Genomic DNA, 20,040 nt, shown 5'->3' on the forward strand with positions numbered 1-20,040 from the left:
ACCTCAGATATGCAGATGACACCACCCTTATGGCAGAAAGTGAAGAGGAACTCAAAAGCCTATAGATGAAAGTGAAAGAAGAGAGTGAAAAAGTTGGCTTAAAGCTCAACATTCAGAAAACGAAGATCATGGCATCTGGTCCCATCACTTCATGGCAAATAGATGGGGAAACAGTGGAAACTGACAGACTATTTTTTTGGGCTCCAAAAACACTGAAGATTGTGACTGCAGCCATGAAATTAAAAGATGCTTGCTCCTTGGAAGAAAAGTTATGACCAACCTAGACAACATATTAAAAAGCAGACACATTACTTTGCTAACAAAGGTCCATCTAGTCAAGGTTATGGTTTTTCCAGTAGTCGTGTATGGATGTGAGAGTTGGACTATAAAGAAAGCTGAGTGCCGAAGAATTAACGCTTTTGAACTGTGGTATTGGAGAAAATCCTTGAGAGTCCCTTGGACTGCAAGGAGATCTAACCAGTCCATCCTAAAGGAAATCAGTTCTGAATATTCATTGGAAGGACTGATGCTGAAGCTCCAGTACTATGGCCACCTGATACGAAGAACTGACTCACTGGAAAAGACCCTGATGCTGGGAAAGATTGAAGGCGGGAGGAGAAGGGGATGACAGAGGATGAGATGGTTGGATGGCATCACCGACTCAATGGACATGAGTTTGAGTAACCTCCGGGAGTTGGTGATGGACAGGGAGGCCTGGCGTGCTGCAGTCCATGGGGTCGCAAAGAGTCAGACACAACTGATGAACTGATCTGAACTGAACTCAGAACAATATAGAAGGAAACTTAGTCCTTCAACACAAGAAGAAATTACTAGAAATAATAATTCAAGATGGCAAAATAAATGCCAAAAATATAAATACAGAATGGGAGTCTGCTGTATATTAAGCAATGTAAGACAATGTATTTTTGAGTATTGTTTGACACACACAAGGTCTAGCAAAGCAACCTGCATGGAATAAGTTGTTACATATGTATTATTAGTATACTGTACTTTATATATGTATATATAAAACAGTGTATTACACATTATTTAGTCAGTAAATATATGTAAGGTATTAATAATATATTAATATATTTTAATGTATTATATATTGTATTATATAAGAATGTATTTTGTGAGTATGTATATACAGCATATATGAACACTACTTTTATTTTTCAAGTATGCAAGAAATAAACACTTCTCCAGAAATAATTTTCCATAATTTGCATTTATAGAAAGATCTATGCTTTTTAACAATAACTGCAGAAATCAAAGAAAGAATAATTCAATAGATAAATGGCCCCATAACAAATATATATAATGATCTCTTTTATATCTTCATATATGCACATACATATTTATGTGTGTATATGAATGTGTTTGTGTGTGTGTAACATTCCGATGAGGTTCTTAATTAATTCTGGTCTTGAAAAACCTGAAGAATATTTAAATTCCTAGACAAATGACTTTAAAGCAGGAGTATTTTAGAAAGCTACCTCAGTTATTGTGAAAATCAAAAGTTAAATGATGCCTCCCTTAAGGTTATAGAGAGGATATTCCTGAGGATATTTATGAAAATTCAGTACAAATGTTTGTGGCATTTTTAATATTCATGTGAGTAAGAAAACTAAAGAACAGAACCAGTGAAACTCAAAGCCCAAAGGATCTCGATGATTATTTATGTCAATATCCACATTTTATAGAATATAAATCTGAGTCTCCAGATTGTAAACAGTCTTGTCTATGGTCAGAATAAGAAGGGTTTGTTTTGACTGTCTTTGGAGGTCAAACTCCTAAGTAATTTTTAAAAATTCTGTAAGCCAGTGTTCTCAATTTGGATCAATATAAAAACATGTTTTAAAGAGAATAAGTATTTTTTCTCAGAACCTGAGAAATACATCTGTGAACTCCAATTTGAATGATATTGCTGTAGGTCATGAGGGTTATCCCAAGCATTTCAAATAGAAATTCTTAATTCCAAGCAAATTTAAAGCAGTCATATAGTCAACTTATCTCACATTTGCACATTTCTTTTGTAGTTGCAAAATTATCCTTCAAAGAAAAAAATCATTTGGAATATTTCTCAAATACAAGGGTAGATACATATTCTCAGCTAAAAGTTAAGGAAGAAAGTCATAAAGAGGATTCACATAAAATAGTAAAGAATATGTATGAATTGAATTTATCATTTCCTTAAAAATCATTTTGGTAATTATAAAAATAGAATTTTTTGCCTAATATATATTTTGCAAAAATATATTTAATATATCTTACAGAATAATTGAATTGCATATTAAATCATATTATTGGGTTAAATTCTTTTCAGATTTCAGGTTATACATTGATAATTTTGCTTTCAATATATAAAGAAGAAACCTTGATTTTTATATTTTGTAATCACATTTTTAAAATTTCAACGTCATTTTAAAGTTTAAAAATTCCCTCTTCACTCCTAAAGTCTTAGGAAAATTGTTCCATTCTTCACAAGGGAAATTACAACATAGTAATAAGAGTATTAGACATGTGAAGCGTCAGAATAAATACAAATGAACAGCTTGCAATCCCAAACCAGTGTAACATTGATGTATTCACTTTAATTTGTAATTATAGTTTATTTTTACAATTTTCCCCATTAGACTACTCTTTCATTATTTTGTAAGACTGTTTCAAAATTAGAAAATAGAGATATTTTCCCCTCCTGTTTCACTTAACATGGCTTGGGATGAATGGCTATACATTAAAAACCATATCAAATTTTGTGATTGATGGTTATATTTTCAGAGCTTTAAAACATGTACAATTAATTTGATGCTTAAAGTTGGTAAGCCATCATAATTTTCAGAAAGGAAAAAATTTAAATCATGAAGCTTGACAATATGGAAACTAAATGATTCTCATGGGTGTTCAAGGACTTTTTTGGTTTCCAAATCATTTAAAATTTCTATTTGTAACTGTAGTACCTGGAAGAGGCTTTCCATTTTAATACTGTGATGACGTGCATCATAAAATCCATGGACTGCAAGAAAGACCTCTCATGAGACACAACGCTAATAATCCATAGCGGACACAAAATTCTCTAAACTATTTTCCTGAATTGTATTAACCACAGGGTTTCAGAGACATGTGAAAAAATACGTAAAGAATATATCTTTGGGGAGTTTGCTCATGGTTTCATATCATGTGAATCTTCTCTGTTTCATCACTATCCCCACTTCCTTATTTTCTTTCTGAGTCTCAGTAACTTTGTAGAGTACAAATATTATGCTGAAATGCTACATTTGCATGAATCAATGTGTTAATTCCATTAGTTCCATAAATGAAACAACCTTTCACAAACATCATGTGTACAAATTTCCAATGTGACTTGAAAGGTGAAAGGTACATTTAGGGCTACCTTTTATACCTTAGGCCACAGTTGAGAACTTGACCTTGAGGGGAAAGACGCTGCTGTGTAAGCATGAAAGTAGCAAGTTAAGTTCTTTCTGGAGAATACAAAATAAGTCTTGTCAAAAATACCTAAAGTACAGTAATTAAAAGAAAGCATATCACGGACTTCACTAGTAGTCAGAAGCTTGACTTTGTTGTTCTTTGCAATAAAATGTTTAGAAAATGGTGAGATATTTTATATGTATAAAGTTTATGGAAGAAAAGTGAATAAGACAAACATAAAAGGAGAGGACTGATGAACTAATTAGTAAAAAGTTTTGCACTTTCTATGTTTAAAATACATGCAAAGGGGCTATGTGAATTTACTGTTGTTAAAGATATGTAATTCTATCTAGATTCTAACTTATTGAAAATGCCCTATTTCAATCATTCCTCTGATTAAGTGTTTTGCTGTTGTCAGTAAATGGAGAAAGAAAAACCAGAACCTAGGGAATAAAGTAACAAATCCAAAGTTCATGCAGAGATGCAAACACCCAGAATAGTCAACACAATATTGATGGAGGAATAAGGTCAGAGGATTGACACTACCTGACTTCAAGGCAATACAATATTGTAAAGTAAAATAAATAAAACTGAGGGGAAAAAAAAAACAAACTTACCATAAAGCTTCAGTATTCAGGACAATATGATGTTGGCAAGAACAGACGAGATAGATCAAATGAAACGGTTAAAGAGCCCAGAAATAGACGCCCCCCCCAAATGTAGTCAAGTAATGTTTGAAAAAGAAGCAAAACTCATACAAAAAGGCAAAGACAGTCTTTTTAAGAAATGGTGCTGGAACTATTGGCCATCCTCATTAAAAAATGACTCCTGATAAAGAACTCAAGACCCTTCACAAAAATTAACTAAAAGTGGATGATAGATCTAAATGTAGAATGAAAAACTATAAAGCTCTTAGATGATGACTCATAAGACAATCTAGATAACTTTGGACTGGTGATGACTTTTAGATACAACACATAAAGCACAATCAATGAAAAAATAATTGATAAACTGGACTTCATTAAGACAATGGGAACAGAATGAAAAGACAAGTCACTGTCTTGGAGAAAATATTTTCAAAAGACATATCTGATAAAGGATAGTTATCCAAAATACACAAAGAAACTCTCCAATAAAAAAAATGGGCCAAAGACTTCAACAGATATCTCATTAAAGAAGAGATGTAGGTGGAAAATAAGCATATTCTAAGACACTTCACATCATATGTTATAAAAGAAATGTAAATTAAAACAACAAGTGAAAGTTAAAGTCACTCAGTCACGTGTGACTCTTTGAGACCCCATGTACAGTCCATGGAATTATCCAGGCCAGAATATTGGAGTGAGTAGCCTTTCCCTTCTCCAGGGGATCTTCCCAACTCAGGGATCGAACCCAGGTCTCCGGCATTGCAGGTGGATTCTTTACTAGCTGAACCACAAGGGAAGCTCAAGAATACTGGAGTGGGTAGCTTATCCCTTCTCCAGCAGATCTTCCTGACCCAGGAATCGAACCAGGGTCTCCTGAATTGCAGGTGGATTCTTTACCAGCTGAGCTAACAGGGAAGGTATCACTATATACCTATTAGGATGACCAAAATCACCCAAATATAAACTGAAAACACCAAATGCAGAGAAGGATGTGGAACAACAGCAATTCTCGATCATTATTAGTTTGAGTGTAAAATGATACAGTCACTTTGGAAGACAATTTATCAATTTCTTACAACACCAAACATACTCTTATCATGCTGCTGCTGCTGTCGCATCAGTAGTGTCCGACTCTGTGCGACCCCATAGACGGCAGCCCACCAGGCTCCTCTGCCCCTGGTATTCTCCAGTCAAGAATACTGGAGTGGGTTGCCATTTCCTTCTCCAAAGCATGAAAGTGAAAAGTGAAAGTAAAGTCACTCAGTTGTCCAACTCTTCACGACCCCATGGACTGTAGCCCACCAGGCTCCTCCATCCATGGGATTCCAGGCATAAGACTCAGCAATCAAATGAGTTGAAAACTATGTCCACTCCAAAACCTGCACTCAGATGTTTTTATTACTTCATTCATAATTGCTAAAACTTAGAAGAAATAGATGAAAGAATAAACTGGTACATCAAAACAATGAAGCATTATTTAGCCCTAAAAAAGGAATGAGATATCAAGCGGTAAAAAGATATGAAAAGAAACTTAAATGCATACTACTAAGTGAAAGACACCAATATGAAAAGGTGACATACTGTATGGTTCTAACAATACGACATTTGGGAAAAGGCAAAAAACTATGGAGAAAGTAAACACATCAATGCTTGCTATGGGTTCATGGGAGAACGGGATGACGGTCTGAGCACATATGATTTTTAGGACAAGGAAACATTATATCATACTATAATGGTGGATACATGTCATATAACATCTGTCAAAAACCATGGAATGTACAATTAAGGGTAAACTCTGGTATAAAGTATGGACTTCGGGTGATGATCTATAAATTCAGGTCCACTAATTGTAACAAATGTAGGTCTCTGGTAGAAGATTTTGACCACAGAGACCATGCATGTGTGGGGGCAGGGAGTATATGGAACATCTCTGCACCATCTTCTCAATTTTTCTGTGAACATAAAACGGCACGAAAAATAGTCTATTGGGAAAGTACTCATTCACAGTAACCTTGAATTTTCTTATTAGTTTCCTACAATCAAGGAGTACTTAAAAATATTTGTATTTAATCCTAAGATATCACTAGTGTATGTGTATGTGTGCATGCTAAGTCACTTCAGTCGTGTGCAACTCTTTGAGACCCTTTGGACTGTAGCCCACCAGGCTCCTCTGTCCATGGGATTCTCCAGGCAAGGACCCTGGAGTGGGTTGCCATGCCCTCCTCCAGGGGATCTTCCCAACCTGACCCAAGGATCGAATCCGCGTTTGTTATGTCTCCTGGCAGGCAGCCAGGTTCTCTACCACTACTGCCACCTGGGAAACCTGAGTGTGTATATGTATATGTATGCATACGTGTATATGGATGTGTACATGCAAGCATATATGTATATGAATGTGTATATGTATATGTACATGTACGTGTATATGGATGTGTACATGCAAGCATATATGTATATGAATGTGTTAGAGTATATGTGTGTGTGTGTGTGTGTGTGTGTAAGACAGGACAGAGTGACTTCTTTGCTTTTCTATGAATCAGTGATACTCAACTTTAACACATCAAAAAAGAAGATGTGTGGAGAAATAAAGATTTCACTAAAGGTAAATTCATGGGCAATTATAAAAGTTAGTATTATTCTAACAATGGTTTGTAACTACTGTCATCTGTTTCTACATGCTTAAGAGATTAATACATTAAAAATTGTTAGTGTGAAATCTAGGATTACTATAATTTTGGTTTATATCTAAATCTTGTTTTCCACATAATTTAGGATACTAACGCATTAAAAATATTAGTTTATGTTTTGGGACACACCATGTATAAAAATATAATTTTGTGACACCAACAATGGGAAGTAGTGGGGACAAAACTTTTTGCTTGTCACTGAAGTTCAGCTGGTATAAATTCAAATAAAAGTGTTATAACTTTAAGATTTCAAATGAAATCCCCATGGTAACCACAAAGAAAATAGCTCCAGAATACACACAAAAGAAATGAGAAAGAAATTCAAATGTTTCACTACACACATAGACACACAAAATACTAAAAAACAAAAGACAGTAATACAAGAACAGGAGTGACTATACCAATGTCAGACAAAACAAATTTTAACTTAAGAAAATTATAAGAAACAATGAAGGACACTACACAAAGTGAAATAAGCCAGTCATAAAAAGACAAATACTGTATTATTCCACTCATATAAGGTAGTTGCTGCTGCTACTGCTGCTAAGTCGCTTCGGTCATGTCTGACCCTGTGTGACCCCATAGACAGCAGCCCACTAGGCTCCCCCATCCCTGGGATTCTCCAGGCAAGAACACTGGAGTGGGTTGCCATTTCCTTCTCCAATGCATGAAAGTGAAAAGTGAAAGTGAAGTCGCTCAGTCATGTCTGACTCTTAGCGACCTCATGGACTGCAGCCTACCAGGCTCCTCCGTCCATGGGATTTTCCAGGCAAGAGTACTGGAGTGGGGTGCCATTGCCTTCTCCAATAAAGTAGTTAAAGTTGTCCAAATCATAAAAACAGATAGTAGCATGGTGACTGCCAGTGAGTGGGGGGAGAAGGGAATGGGGAGCAATTGTTGTAAGATAAAGAGTTTCAGTTTGCAAGAGGAAGAGAGTTCTGCATGCAGATAGTAGTGATGGTTGTACAACAAAACGAATGCACTTCATTCCACTAAATTGTACACTTAAAATGGTTGAGATGGTAGATTTTCTGGAATGTGTGCTTTATCACAATTTTTAAATGAAGGAAAAAATATAGACTAAATTAAGTGAAGTGAGTGAAGTCACTCAGTCATGTCCGACTCTTTGCATCCCTGTGAACTGTAGCCTACCAGGCTTCTCCATCCATGGGATTCTCCAGGCAAGAATACTGGAGTGGGTTGCCATTTCCTTCTCCAGGGGATCTTCCCAACCCAGGGATCAAACCCGGGTCTCCCACATTGGAGGCAGACGCTTTAACCTCCAAGCCACCAGGCAAGCCCAAATTAGATTTTGTTAAAATTAAATTCCCGTACATCAAAGGGTAACATTTAGAGAGTGAAAAGCAAACCACAGACTGGAAAAAATATTTGCAATACACATGATTAATAAAGAAATTAAAAAGATATGTTCCTAGCACAACACATTACGAAGTTTCTCTCTATTAAGAACACATCTTTTTTTTTTTTTCAGACTCAATCTATAATTACAGGAATCAGTAACTTAAAAAAAATTACTTATCTTCTGAATGCATGTATTTTATCTTTGTTAAAACTTCATGCCAAATGTCAAGAAAATGAAAGTTGAATAACCAGGATCTAATTGCAAGAATGCAATTTAATTGTGTGCAGAATAACGATTAAAAAAAAAAAAAACTGTCTCAAGAATTAAACAAAGAAATGACAAATTCCTGAAGGAAATTATCTCAATAACAAAACAAAACAGAAAACACCTTAGCCCAGTCCAAATGACAGTGTATAAAGTAAGCTATTTTTAACTCTGAGTTTGGAAAGATTTTTCTTTTGGGACTTCTGTCCGTTGTATTCAATTACCCTGAACTTGCCCATCTTTTTCATGTCCACTGACTTTGCTCCACATTTTTATCATTTTATGAGTAAATTGAACAAAAGCCTATATGGTCTTTGTATCTCTAGCACTTCTCCTTGTCAATAGAGTCTGCAGTTACAAGATTTAATCTCCTAAATTCACATATCTAATGATGCTTCACGAAGGATAAAATTGATTATCTTCCGAACCAGATCACAAAAGTTATCTTGTATCCTATTGCACCAAAATGGACTCCATTACACAAATTTACAACGCATTAAATTATTTTCCTGCCTCAGTTTGCTCTAATGATGCAATAACATTTCCTTCTGGTTTCTTCTTTTTTCCCCTGACAATCACTTTAAAGTTCTTAAAAATTACTTCTTGCATTAAAAGTCCAGTTCAGATGTTAGATTTTTAGGACTTCTTTGTTGACATGAGGAACAGATTCTACACTTCAGACAATATTCCCCCTTATCATTGTTTATGCCTTAGCTCACTGTACAGGCCTCTATTTCTACCAGAAAGCCTATGCATTCCTCTAAAGCAGTGATCAGCTCTTCAATTTTGAATCTACAGTATCTGACATTCAGTTGATATTTAATAAATATACAGTATTGCTTATCTTTGTGTTATGCATGTTACACACATATGTATGCACGACTGAAGTTAGCCTTTTGGTTGTTTGCCACTTTGAGACAAGAGTCTACTCCTGAGGTCTTTCTGTTGAGCTTGTATTAATAAAACGAAAATATTGACATAATCCATAAAAGTGGCATCTGTGACTTTAGTGGGGAAGCATTAAGGCATATTATCTCAGCCAGCTTTATCACTGGTTGGCCTCTTAACTACAGATGGGATTTAATTGCTTCTTACAGACATTTAACATTTAGGCTTCCACAACATTGCCCACTAGCTATCTAGCACTTCTGTTCATAGTTTTTACCCCAAATTCATCAAATTATACTATGAATTCTTATTATTCTTTAATGCAGCAACATATAAAAATCAGTAGTTTGTTTATAAGCAGATAAAAGTAAGCGCCAAGATCATATGTTTGCCTTTTCAAAGAAGAGAAGCACTAAAATAAAATAGTAGGTAAACAAAATTCAAGTTGGTAAGCAGAGTAGCCATTAGAATAAAACAATAGAAACTATATATATATATATATAAATTACTGAAGTTCCTTCTGGTCTAGGGAAACTGTGTAGGTATACGCACCATTGTGCCAAAGACAGACTGGTCCTTTGCAGACACTTACCCTCTGACAGCATGAATAAGTCTCAGTGATGGATAGGCAGTCCGCACTTTGAGTTTATTCTTAAGGATTAACGCATTAACCCACTCCACGTGCTTCTCTCCTCCTTTGACCATGAAAGCAGGGATCCAAAGGACACTGTCATTCAGCATGGAAAGTCTATGAACAAATTTTTCTCTGTCACTCTCATTCCGAAAGCCTCCAAACGCTCTTTGTACAACTGATGGATTCATGGTAATAAAATCTGATTTAGTTCCCACATCTGCAGCAAACTCCACCACAGGGGCTAGATTACACCTGAAGAGGGAAAAAATTAATGGACAAATGAAAAGTAAGTACGAAGCATTCACTTATAAAATGGCATTCATGAAAAGAAAAAGCGGAGTGAGCATGTTTTTCGTTTTTCAGTTTTTTTAACTAGGTAGAGAAAAAAAACATAATCTGCCTGGTAAAATTACATTCTCAGCAAGTCATCACACTTTCAGGAATACAGTACTGTCTTCAATAAGGGTTATAATGGGGCTCAAATTGTCATTTATACTAATACAACCTGTTGTTGAAGAATACTTATTGCTATTATCTTCATAAAACCACATGATATGAATTTCTAATAGGGGAATTTATGATGGTAAATTCATAAGAGCTCTGCCATGAAGTAGGCAGTCTAAGCCACATGCTGTTCTGGAAGTAAGTAAAACACACTTGACCTGATAGTCTAACCTGCACCACTTGTCAAGCTTAAGTCATTTCAACAAGTTTCTAAACATATGTAAGTGGAGATGGCTTTTCTGTACCCTGAGGTTAAGGGAAAAATATAACTCCTTGCAACATTTTCCACAAACCTATTTGTAATTGCTTTCCCTAGGCCTAAACGGGGAGGAAAAGTAAGAAAATGGAGTTATTGCATTTAATATACCTCTTTGAGATGTTACCAGAGAAAAATCCTCTACCAAGGGATCAGATATCTTTCTGTCCCTTTTGAGGACATCCTCAAAATGCCTGCCTTCCCTACTAATCAGACATGAGCCCTTTGTGGAGGAGGACCCCTGTTCTCAACACCCGAGCTCCTGAGCCTCACAAAGTACCTGATTCTGATTCTATTCTTGTAACCTGATTTTTGCATTTTAAGAAAGCTTTGGAAAGCACCTGGAATTTGTCTTCCACTTGTGATACTTTGATTCTGTCACAAAGAGTTCTGGATTTGATTAAACTTGAAAAACAGCTTTTAAATTTTACAATAGTTTAACTTGCTGAAAAAAAAGGGGCACATTTTAATTAGTTGATCAGTGAAAAATTAGATTTTTAACAAACAAGAGTTTGCTATTTGGAAAAAAAAAATAATTTGAATCTATACATTCATGAAAACACACTCACAGATTTTTTTTGTTTTCTTTTCTTTTTGGTTGTTTACATCAACCTTTCAAGTGAAGGGAAGATAAACTAATTTCCTCTTGCTGCATTTTTGCAGGTTTGACTGCATTATGAAAGTTTCTCACATTTCTCTACCTGCTGCATTTCTCCACATTAATTAAATCTCAAACCAGTTAAATTGAATTAGAAAGTAAAGTGTGTGTTCTTCTATTAAAATTATTGGCTTATATATCGCTCCTTATCTCTCTTAATTAATATATCTGACTACTTCCTAGATCTCTGACAACACTTATCTAACACAACAAATATCTTTCATCTCACACAATTAAGCAGAGTCTCTGTTATCTAGGCTGAGCTACCGAGAGAAAACAAAGTTAACACATCATATTATTTAGAAATAATCTCAAGTCATGTAACTTTAAGTATACCCACTAGATTATGTGATAGAGTACTTATCTGTCTCCATCCATGATCCATGCCCTGTTGGAGATTAGTTATTCCTCATTCCTCTCACAGTAAGGATACTAGCGATGGGACTGCCCTGGGAAAGAACAGCTACATGCGAACAGAACAAACTGAGCATCTTACAGTGTAACTCACAGAAGACTAAGGATATGGTTATTTTTAAAGTCTGAAAATTCACTCCACATCAGCTTCAAAAATAGTCTAAAATTCTAACCAAGCTGATTATAAGATGGATTTGGAAAGTGTGGAAATACATTCTGAACAACATGGGTGCAGACACTTCCCCTTCCTTAGGTAAAAAAATAGACAGCACTTGCTAACACGGCAGTTAACGTGTCCTGTCTGGGGAGATAGCTTCAGACAGATCGTTCTGCTGTAATGATACCTCAGCCATCCTTTTCAGAGGGTTCTACCAGAGGAAAAACAATATCTATAAATGTCATTTTCTCTATAATTGTATAAGTAATCAGAGCCATCCCTGTTAAAGACAGCCAAGATAACATCCCAATGAATTATCTTTTCAGGAAAAAAAAAATGACTTAGTTTATGCTTTTCATTCCTTTTCATCACATGTTTAAAAGCCCCTCCACATCTCATGTTTGCAAACACCCACTCTTTTAGCCTCAGCTCAGTTTCTGAAACAGGACTGTCTGGCCAGGTGTTATTGAAGAGTTAATAAGGCAGTCATCAATAAAGCTGGGTGCTGAAAGACAGGGACTTTCCACCTTGGAAACAAAAGGAAATTAACAGAATAACACGATTTCTGGAGAACAGGGGTGATCAAGAGGGAACTAACGTATCTGAGGAGGTAAAAAACGCTAAGTGGCTGTGATGCAAACCGAAAGGGCATCAGGCGATCAAAGATTCATCAGTTCACCTGAGCTTCACTGTAAAGTTTTTATGACCCAAGCACAGCCCCATCAGGCTTTGCAAAGGATGGAAATGGGAGTACTGAAAATAGCGCGACAGAGGACATACCGTAACATGTCGACTATGCTGGCTCGGCATGCCTGCTTGTTCTTTTTGTTTGGAGTGCCTATGCCTAAGTTTTTACGGGAAGGAAAGATTAATATCACGTCCACATGTGGCCAGAAAATTAACTTTGCTGCGGTTGGATTAGATATGTAGTCATATAATTAGCTGAATCATATAATCAGGGCAAGCATTAAGGAGGCCAAAATAACCAACCAGCTGTGTTGTACTCCAGCAATTCAGTAGACTCGTTGTGAACTTCACAGCATTACTAGTAGCAATGGTGCTGATTGAGCAAGATTATAAATAGGTTTGCAATCACACATTCTTTATCTTCCTTTTTAATAACTCTTCTCAGGGATTACAATAATCAAAAGTAGCCAGAATGGGTAGCAAGCATTTATGAAGCATTATTTCACATTATTCTTAATCTTGTAAAATTGAAGAGGGCTCGATTTTTAAATGGTGGATTTCTGTGAGTCAAAACTACTGAGTATACAAGAATATTTAATGCACTCAAGTTCCACTTCTTTAGCCAAATTAAATTTGTGTGTGTGTGTTAGTTGCTCAGTTGTGTCCAACTCTTTTTCGACCTCATAGACTGTAGCCCACCAGGCTCCTCTGTCCATGGGACTTCCCAGGCAAGAGTACTGGAGTGGGTTGCCATTCACTTTTCCAGAGGATCTTTCCAACCGAGGGATGGAACCCTGATCTCATGCGTTGCAGGCAAATTCTCTATCATCTGAGCTACCAGGGAAGCCCCAAAATTTTATACTGACCAACTATTTTGACATATCAAAAACATGAAACCATATCTAAGAATTAGGTATGGTGGACAAACTCACTGCTTATTCAAAGCTGCCCAATTTTCTATTTGTTTGTGTTTATTTTTCAAGACTGATTAAAACCTTTGGGAATGCAGCCAGCTCCATTCCCACCCTAGACCTCTGAAATTTCTTCTGTGATCTCAAGCTAGATGTGATGCCTTCTCAACAGTCCTTTTATGTAGAATTGAAGGCACTTTCATTTATCTCATGGCCATATAAAATATTCTTTAATGTATTTTAATTTAATTTTTTAGGAAAGCTGTGCTTATTTCACAATAATCGCTCAAGACCACCTCATTCTCCAGCAAGACATATCTTTTAGACTTGGCAATATTCTCTGCATTTCCCTTAAGTTATGGCTGAACAGTCTAAGCAACTAGGAGGTCCCTCTTTCAAAAGTTCAACAGATATGCCTTAAGAGTTCATTGTGCAAATACAATACATTGCTCAGAAATTTTTTTTTTTTTCTGGCTATCTTACTCTTTGTGCTAGTTGGCAATGATGTAATCTGGCCAAAGTATGATCCTGACATTTATTACTAGTAATAGCAATAAGAAAATGCTCAAGTAGCCACATGTTTACATATCCCACAATGTGTGTTACATACCTTTGTGCTACCTACAGAACTAGTCATTGGAGACACTGAGGTGAAACAGCATGCACTGTGATACAGGAGGATGTCAATAACAACTAAGTGGATTACAGCCTTATCTTCATTCTTTCTCACATTAATGTTCAGACAAGTTCCAATCACATAATTTTACAAACACACCCTTTTTTCTGTTAGCCAGTCTCACTGTTTGCTGTACTAACACTGAAATCCCATCATAAGCTGGGAACCACATTTGTCAACTGACAATGAAATGGGAGATGACCTCTTTTCTTTTCTGCCCTGAGAGGAAGCACATGGTTCCTAGCTGCTCCCATCCTGTTTTTGAGCTTGAAGAGTCAAGAGAACATTTACTCTCTAATACCTGGTTTTATTCTAGGCTTTGTGGTTACCCTCTCAACTCTGCTAGGGGAAGCCGAAACACGCAACCTCTCAGCCTCTCTGGCTTTTCCTGAGGTGAAGGCAGTAGAACTGAAGCCAATACTTTTTGCAATACTTTGAGGTCAGGAGTGGTATTATCTTCACTTAGGGGTGAGGTTAAGAAACAAGTTTAAGGACATAGTGTATAGAAAATAAAAGATAACTATTTAAAAATTACTCCAGGACAGGTGTTTTAATTGACACTATTTACACACTGATTTCTTTCAGAATCAGTGAAAATCTCTATATGTTCATCTTTCACCCAACCCTCCTGTAAGGAACAGAATGCCTTATCATTTGGTCTTAAGCATAGTCTACAAGGCCAGTCAGTCACAACATTCCCCAAACATTGAGCAATTATTGAACAAAGGGGTTTTAAATATCTAACACAGCAAAACAATAGTTACACTTCAGGTCTCTTGAAAGAAAGGATTTTTAAAAATGCTAGTAAAATGATTAAATAGCTAGCTGATGTCACTTTTTGAAATAGGAAGCCTAGGGTTAACAGATGACTTATATGTGGTATAATATTACATAGTAGACAAAGTGTAAGAGTTGGAAATGAAGCATCATGTTGAAGATTTGAATTTTCAGTATGGTAGATGAACACAAAAACACAGAAACACACATTATGCGTTATGCTTGCTGATAACAATGAATAAACTCCTCAAGTTGACAGAAATAAATGTAAATGACACATATCATGAAAATGACTAAGTGACTAAGTAGAAAAGAGGTTTCTTTTCACAAGCCCAGATTTGTTATATTACTGGCAGGGGTGGGAAAACAGTGTCATATTATTTCTAGGGAAATCACAGAATCAAAAAAAAAAATCAAACTCATTCTAGAAGACAATGATCCATGTAACGGAGAAATATCTTAGATTATGTCATTCCCATACTTCAGTCAAAATCAAAATAGCATCACCCATTTGGCAAATTTGCTACAACTGCACAGATATTATTCAATAAAACTTAAGTTTTTTTCTAGGGGGGAGAAGGAAAGGAATGCCAAAGAATGAACATACTGTGCTTAAATCAAATGAATTTCCATGCATGTGATTGTTTTCTTTTTCACAAAGTGAATATATATAGTTGCAAGACTAATATTTATTTGAATTATACATGTAAGTTTCTTGAAAATGCATATGAAATGAATATTAAGCATATACTATAAATACTTCCTTTGTAATTAAAATGAAGGATCATTTTAACTTTTCTGAAAGGGGTATAAAGAAAAAATTCTGGCAAAAAATTCCTGTTGAGGAATTCCTTTTTTCTGGTAAAAATTCATTACTGGAAATATTTAAGACAAGGAAAACCAAGCAAGATTCTTAGGATGTATTTTTCAGCCCTCTTGTCCTAGTCAGGGAACTGAACTACTCCATTTATCAGTGGTTGCTGAGCAGTTACTATTTTTTCTACAGAGGGAAAAACTGATTTAGTATGGAATTTATGTCCTTAAAAATTATGTTGTACATTAAAAGGAAAGAAACAGCATTCGTGAAATATTATAGCTGATACTTTAATCACCCACGCCAGAAAACCAAGGCAGAAAAACTATAACATTTTCTCTTTGCAATTCATAGTGTTAATAAACTAAGTACCACGTGACCGTTATGGTGGTGGTGGGAAACACACCCGAATTTTCTAACATTTAGTGATGATACCAGCAAACTCGTCACAGTAATATCACGCTGACACAACTTTCTTGTCTAAGAAGACAAAAACTTGTCATTCTAAACTACAAATGCACTTTTCATTTCTTTTGAAAGTACAATCCAAGATTAAAAGATGATTTCTTACTTAGTATATATAATCTATTTGACACATGCTCCTGGAAAGACAGTTGATATAATGTTCAGAAGAGTCAGGTATTCTGATGCTCACCAAGCATTCAGAAAAGTATCATACCACGTGTGGATAAAAATGAATGTTTCATTTCCTAATATCACAAGGCAGGCCGAGGCCATCTCACATTAATTACATCATATTTATTCTAAGTGGGTCTTTCTCTATCTCCATTTAGCAGAAAGTCACATTCTGACTGACCAGAAGGACTTGATCTCCACAATTCTTTTATCTTCCGTATCTGGTTCATCACAAAGCCCTAAAAATCCATCTCAGAAAATCTCTCCTGAGTATGTTCTCTCTTCTTCATTCTTATCGGTATTTTCAAAGCTTAGGCACTGCCATGTGCGTTTGAACTATCACTGGAATAATTTCCGAATTGATTACTACTTAGCTATAACAACTGATGAATCATGAATTGATCTGCAATTTTTAAATAATGAAGGAGAATAAAATGGATTATAACAGAACATGACAGTGTTCCATGCACATCACGTTATGGAAATTTATTTCAGGTTTACATGTGTGTAGCATTAATGACCATAGCTGAAGAAGCAACAGGAGGAGGATATCATGATATAAGTTGTATTTCTTGCTGTAATGTTTACTAAGCAGTACTGAAAAACACTGCTCTAACCGGTTCTATAAAACCCGGACTCCAACTTGATCTGTCTGTTTCAAGGATGGTATCATCTTATTAATAAGCATGTTGCTGCTGCTGCTGCTGCTAAGTCACTTCAGTCGTGTCCGGCTCTATGTGACCCCATAGACAGCAGCCCACCAGGATTACCCATCCCTGGGATTCTCCAGGCAAGAACACTGGAGTGGGTTGCCATTTCCTTCTCCAATGCATGAAAGTGAAAAGTGAAACTGAAGTCGCTCAGTCGCGTCCGACTCTTCACGACCCCATGGACTGCAGCCCACCAGGCTCCTCCATCCATGGGATTTTCTAGGCAAGAGTACTGGAGTGGGGTGCCATCGCCTTCTCCAATTAATAAGCATATTTGATCACAATACTATCCCAACCAAAACCTTCAGTGACACCAGTCCAAGGGTTTTCATAACTTGCCCATACCCTTTCTTTCCAGAATTTTCTCTCTACATGTTTGCCTGTCTTGCATCCCAATGGCATCAGACTACTCCATGTAGTTCTCTGCCTGTGTCTCTTTATTTATGATGAACATCTCTGAGTGAAATTACTCCCTCTCTAAGACACTCTAGCCTCCAACCTCAAAATGTCCTATCTTTTCCTAAAACTCAAAGGTTAATATCCTTTGCAATGCTTTATATGTTTTCTTTGGCAGAATCGACTGCTTCTGTAGCACTGATCTAAAATATTTACCTTATCTTTATTCTATCACATATGGAACTCCATTACTTTTAGTTGCTTGTATAGGGTTGCTATCTCTTTCATGCAATTAGTTAAGCTAACTATAATAATAACATTGGTTATTCTGTGTATGTGAATTGAGAATCTGTTTAATTTACAGGGGTTACTTGATCTCTTAGTCTTCTAGGAGTGCTGCTGAAGCTCTTAACCAAGTCCTGAAAATTCACAGGCCTCTGGGTCACAGGTTAACATAACTCTGAAAAATGGGCAATTTTGCTGGGCTATTTCCCCATTTAAAGGGGACAGGCTCTCGTGGGCTAATGATGATAAATGCCAAAGAAAACAAAACTACCACTTGGTTTGTGCCCCAAGGGCGTCAGTTCGTGAGCTCTGCACTAAATCTTCTGATTCTCTGTACAACCACTTCAATTTTCACTTTTAACGTGTTTGTTCTGTTAAATACATTAAAGGCGTTTCATTAGAAAGCTGATACAGCGTGTGTTTGGGGAAGTGAATTAAGGATCACCAAACATACTAATAAACAGGTGTTAAGCTGAAAACTCTGAAGCTGATAAAATGTTTAACCCTCAGAAGGTGTGCTAACTGAAATACACAAAAATGGAAACACAACCGTCCTTTTTAGTTGGAATTACTTACGTTACAGTAAGAAATGCGATCTGTTTCATTGACGCGCCTATTCTAGGTGACCTGTGTTTTCTGTGTGCAAAGCCATCATCATTCAAAACAAGCAAGGAAAGCCTAGAGGAGTTCTAAGGGCCGATAATAATTTTTCAGTCTGATTTTTAAAAACACTCACAAGTCAAAATGTACCCATAGAGAACATACAGGGGTGACAGGTGGAGAAAAGAAACTATGCTGCTTAGCATTCACCGACTGGAGGGGTCCCCTTCTCCCTTTTATTAAAGTCTCACAGTTTCAGTCCGTGGACCAAGACAGCGTTCTGTTTCTTTGTTAAATATCACATAAAATGTTGAGATATGCCTAAAAGTCTATTATACATTAAAATTACCCAAGACTCTGAAATCTCAGCAGATAATTAAAGAATGGATCAGAAACATCTTTGTATTAAAGGAATCAAACAATACATTCCAAATGTTAATAGCTTTCTTAAGTCACATACAGAAGATCATGCCTAGAAAAGTTGAAAACATAAACTGAGGGACAAGGCATGTGTATGTATGTTTAAAAGGTAAGTAGGATTATTATTAACGATCTCAATCACTGATGTTAAAAAGCATGAAAAGCATATCCCTGCAATCCTTCGATAAGATGGTGTATGCCAAGAGCAGGGGCAAGCATATCCATACAAACACAACATTCCTGGAAAGGGGGCTATTTTCCTGTCCCAAGTTGAACAGCTTTAAAACTCAGTTTCACTCACTTTTATAATTAATTTCTTGTGTCTACCTGGCAGCAATGCTATGTTCTTAGTTCCATTTTTACTGTTATTATTACTGTTACTGTCCTGTTTTGTTATTCCTCTCTCCATCAGACTGTCTCCTCCATCAGACTGTGAACTTCAAACAGAATACACCATGTAATTTATCCCTATATCCCGAATACCGACTGAAATCCCTCAGATCTTGTCATCTAGTGGCTGCTTGATAATTATTAGTTGAATGAAGAAATACTTGCTGATTTGACTACAAATTAATGGAGTCACTGCTTCCATTTAAAACTTCAAGTAAATGCTTCTTATCTGTTATTTAGAGACATATATTTGTGCCAAATGTGATTTCCGTACTTACAAAGTAATTGTGGACCCTAACTCTGGACTTCTTTTCTAAACAATTATTAATCACAATAGAAAAGTTCCTCTCAATTCTTTATAGGATCACCATGCTCTTGACATTGTTTAGTCTGATCATTTATATAATTCACTAAACATAATAAGACCTATCATATACTACCTTATGCCAGATACTATACATATCTGTTATTCAAACTTACAGCACATCCAAATAATTAAGTATAAGTAAGTAATCATATCCTACAAATGAAGAAAAAAGTTTCAGTTTACGAACCTTCAGAGTTGGGATTTAAATCCAACTTTGTATCTAAAACATTATGAATCCAAAATTTACTGCACAATACTGCATCCAAATGATTTTCATTGTCTAAAATACATATTCATTTTCTCCCCGCCCCCACACACTACACTTGGCACTAAAGACAGAATATTAAAAGCAACAGAATACAAAATCTGTAAGTTGCAGTTTTATGTGTTTGTTTAAAAAAATATTTCCAGATTACTCAGGTAGCGATAGAGCTGTAACATGACCCCAAATTTCCTAAGTCCCTGCT

The 20,040-nt window shown here is 36.0% G+C and overlaps 1 protein-coding gene across 1 annotated transcript in view; it reads right to left on the reverse strand.

Annotated features, from left to right (window-relative positions):
• Positions 1 to 20,040, reverse strand: part of ST8SIA4 (ST8 alpha-N-acetyl-neuraminide alpha-2,8-sialyltransferase 4) — a 103,439-nt gene that overhangs the window by 51,220 nt on the left and 32,179 nt on the right. The window contains exon 4 of the mRNA XM_005904635.3: positions 9,874 to 10,167. Coding sequence (XP_005904697.1) covers positions 9,874 to 10,167 — 294 coding nt within the window. The remainder of the gene's footprint in view (positions 1 to 9,873; positions 10,168 to 20,040) is intronic.

This window comes from Bos mutus, chromosome 7 (genome assembly GCF_027580195.1).
Source record: "Bos mutus isolate GX-2022 chromosome 7, NWIPB_WYAK_1.1, whole genome shotgun sequence".
Lineage (NCBI taxonomy): Eukaryota > Metazoa > Chordata > Mammalia > Artiodactyla > Bovidae > Bos > Bos mutus.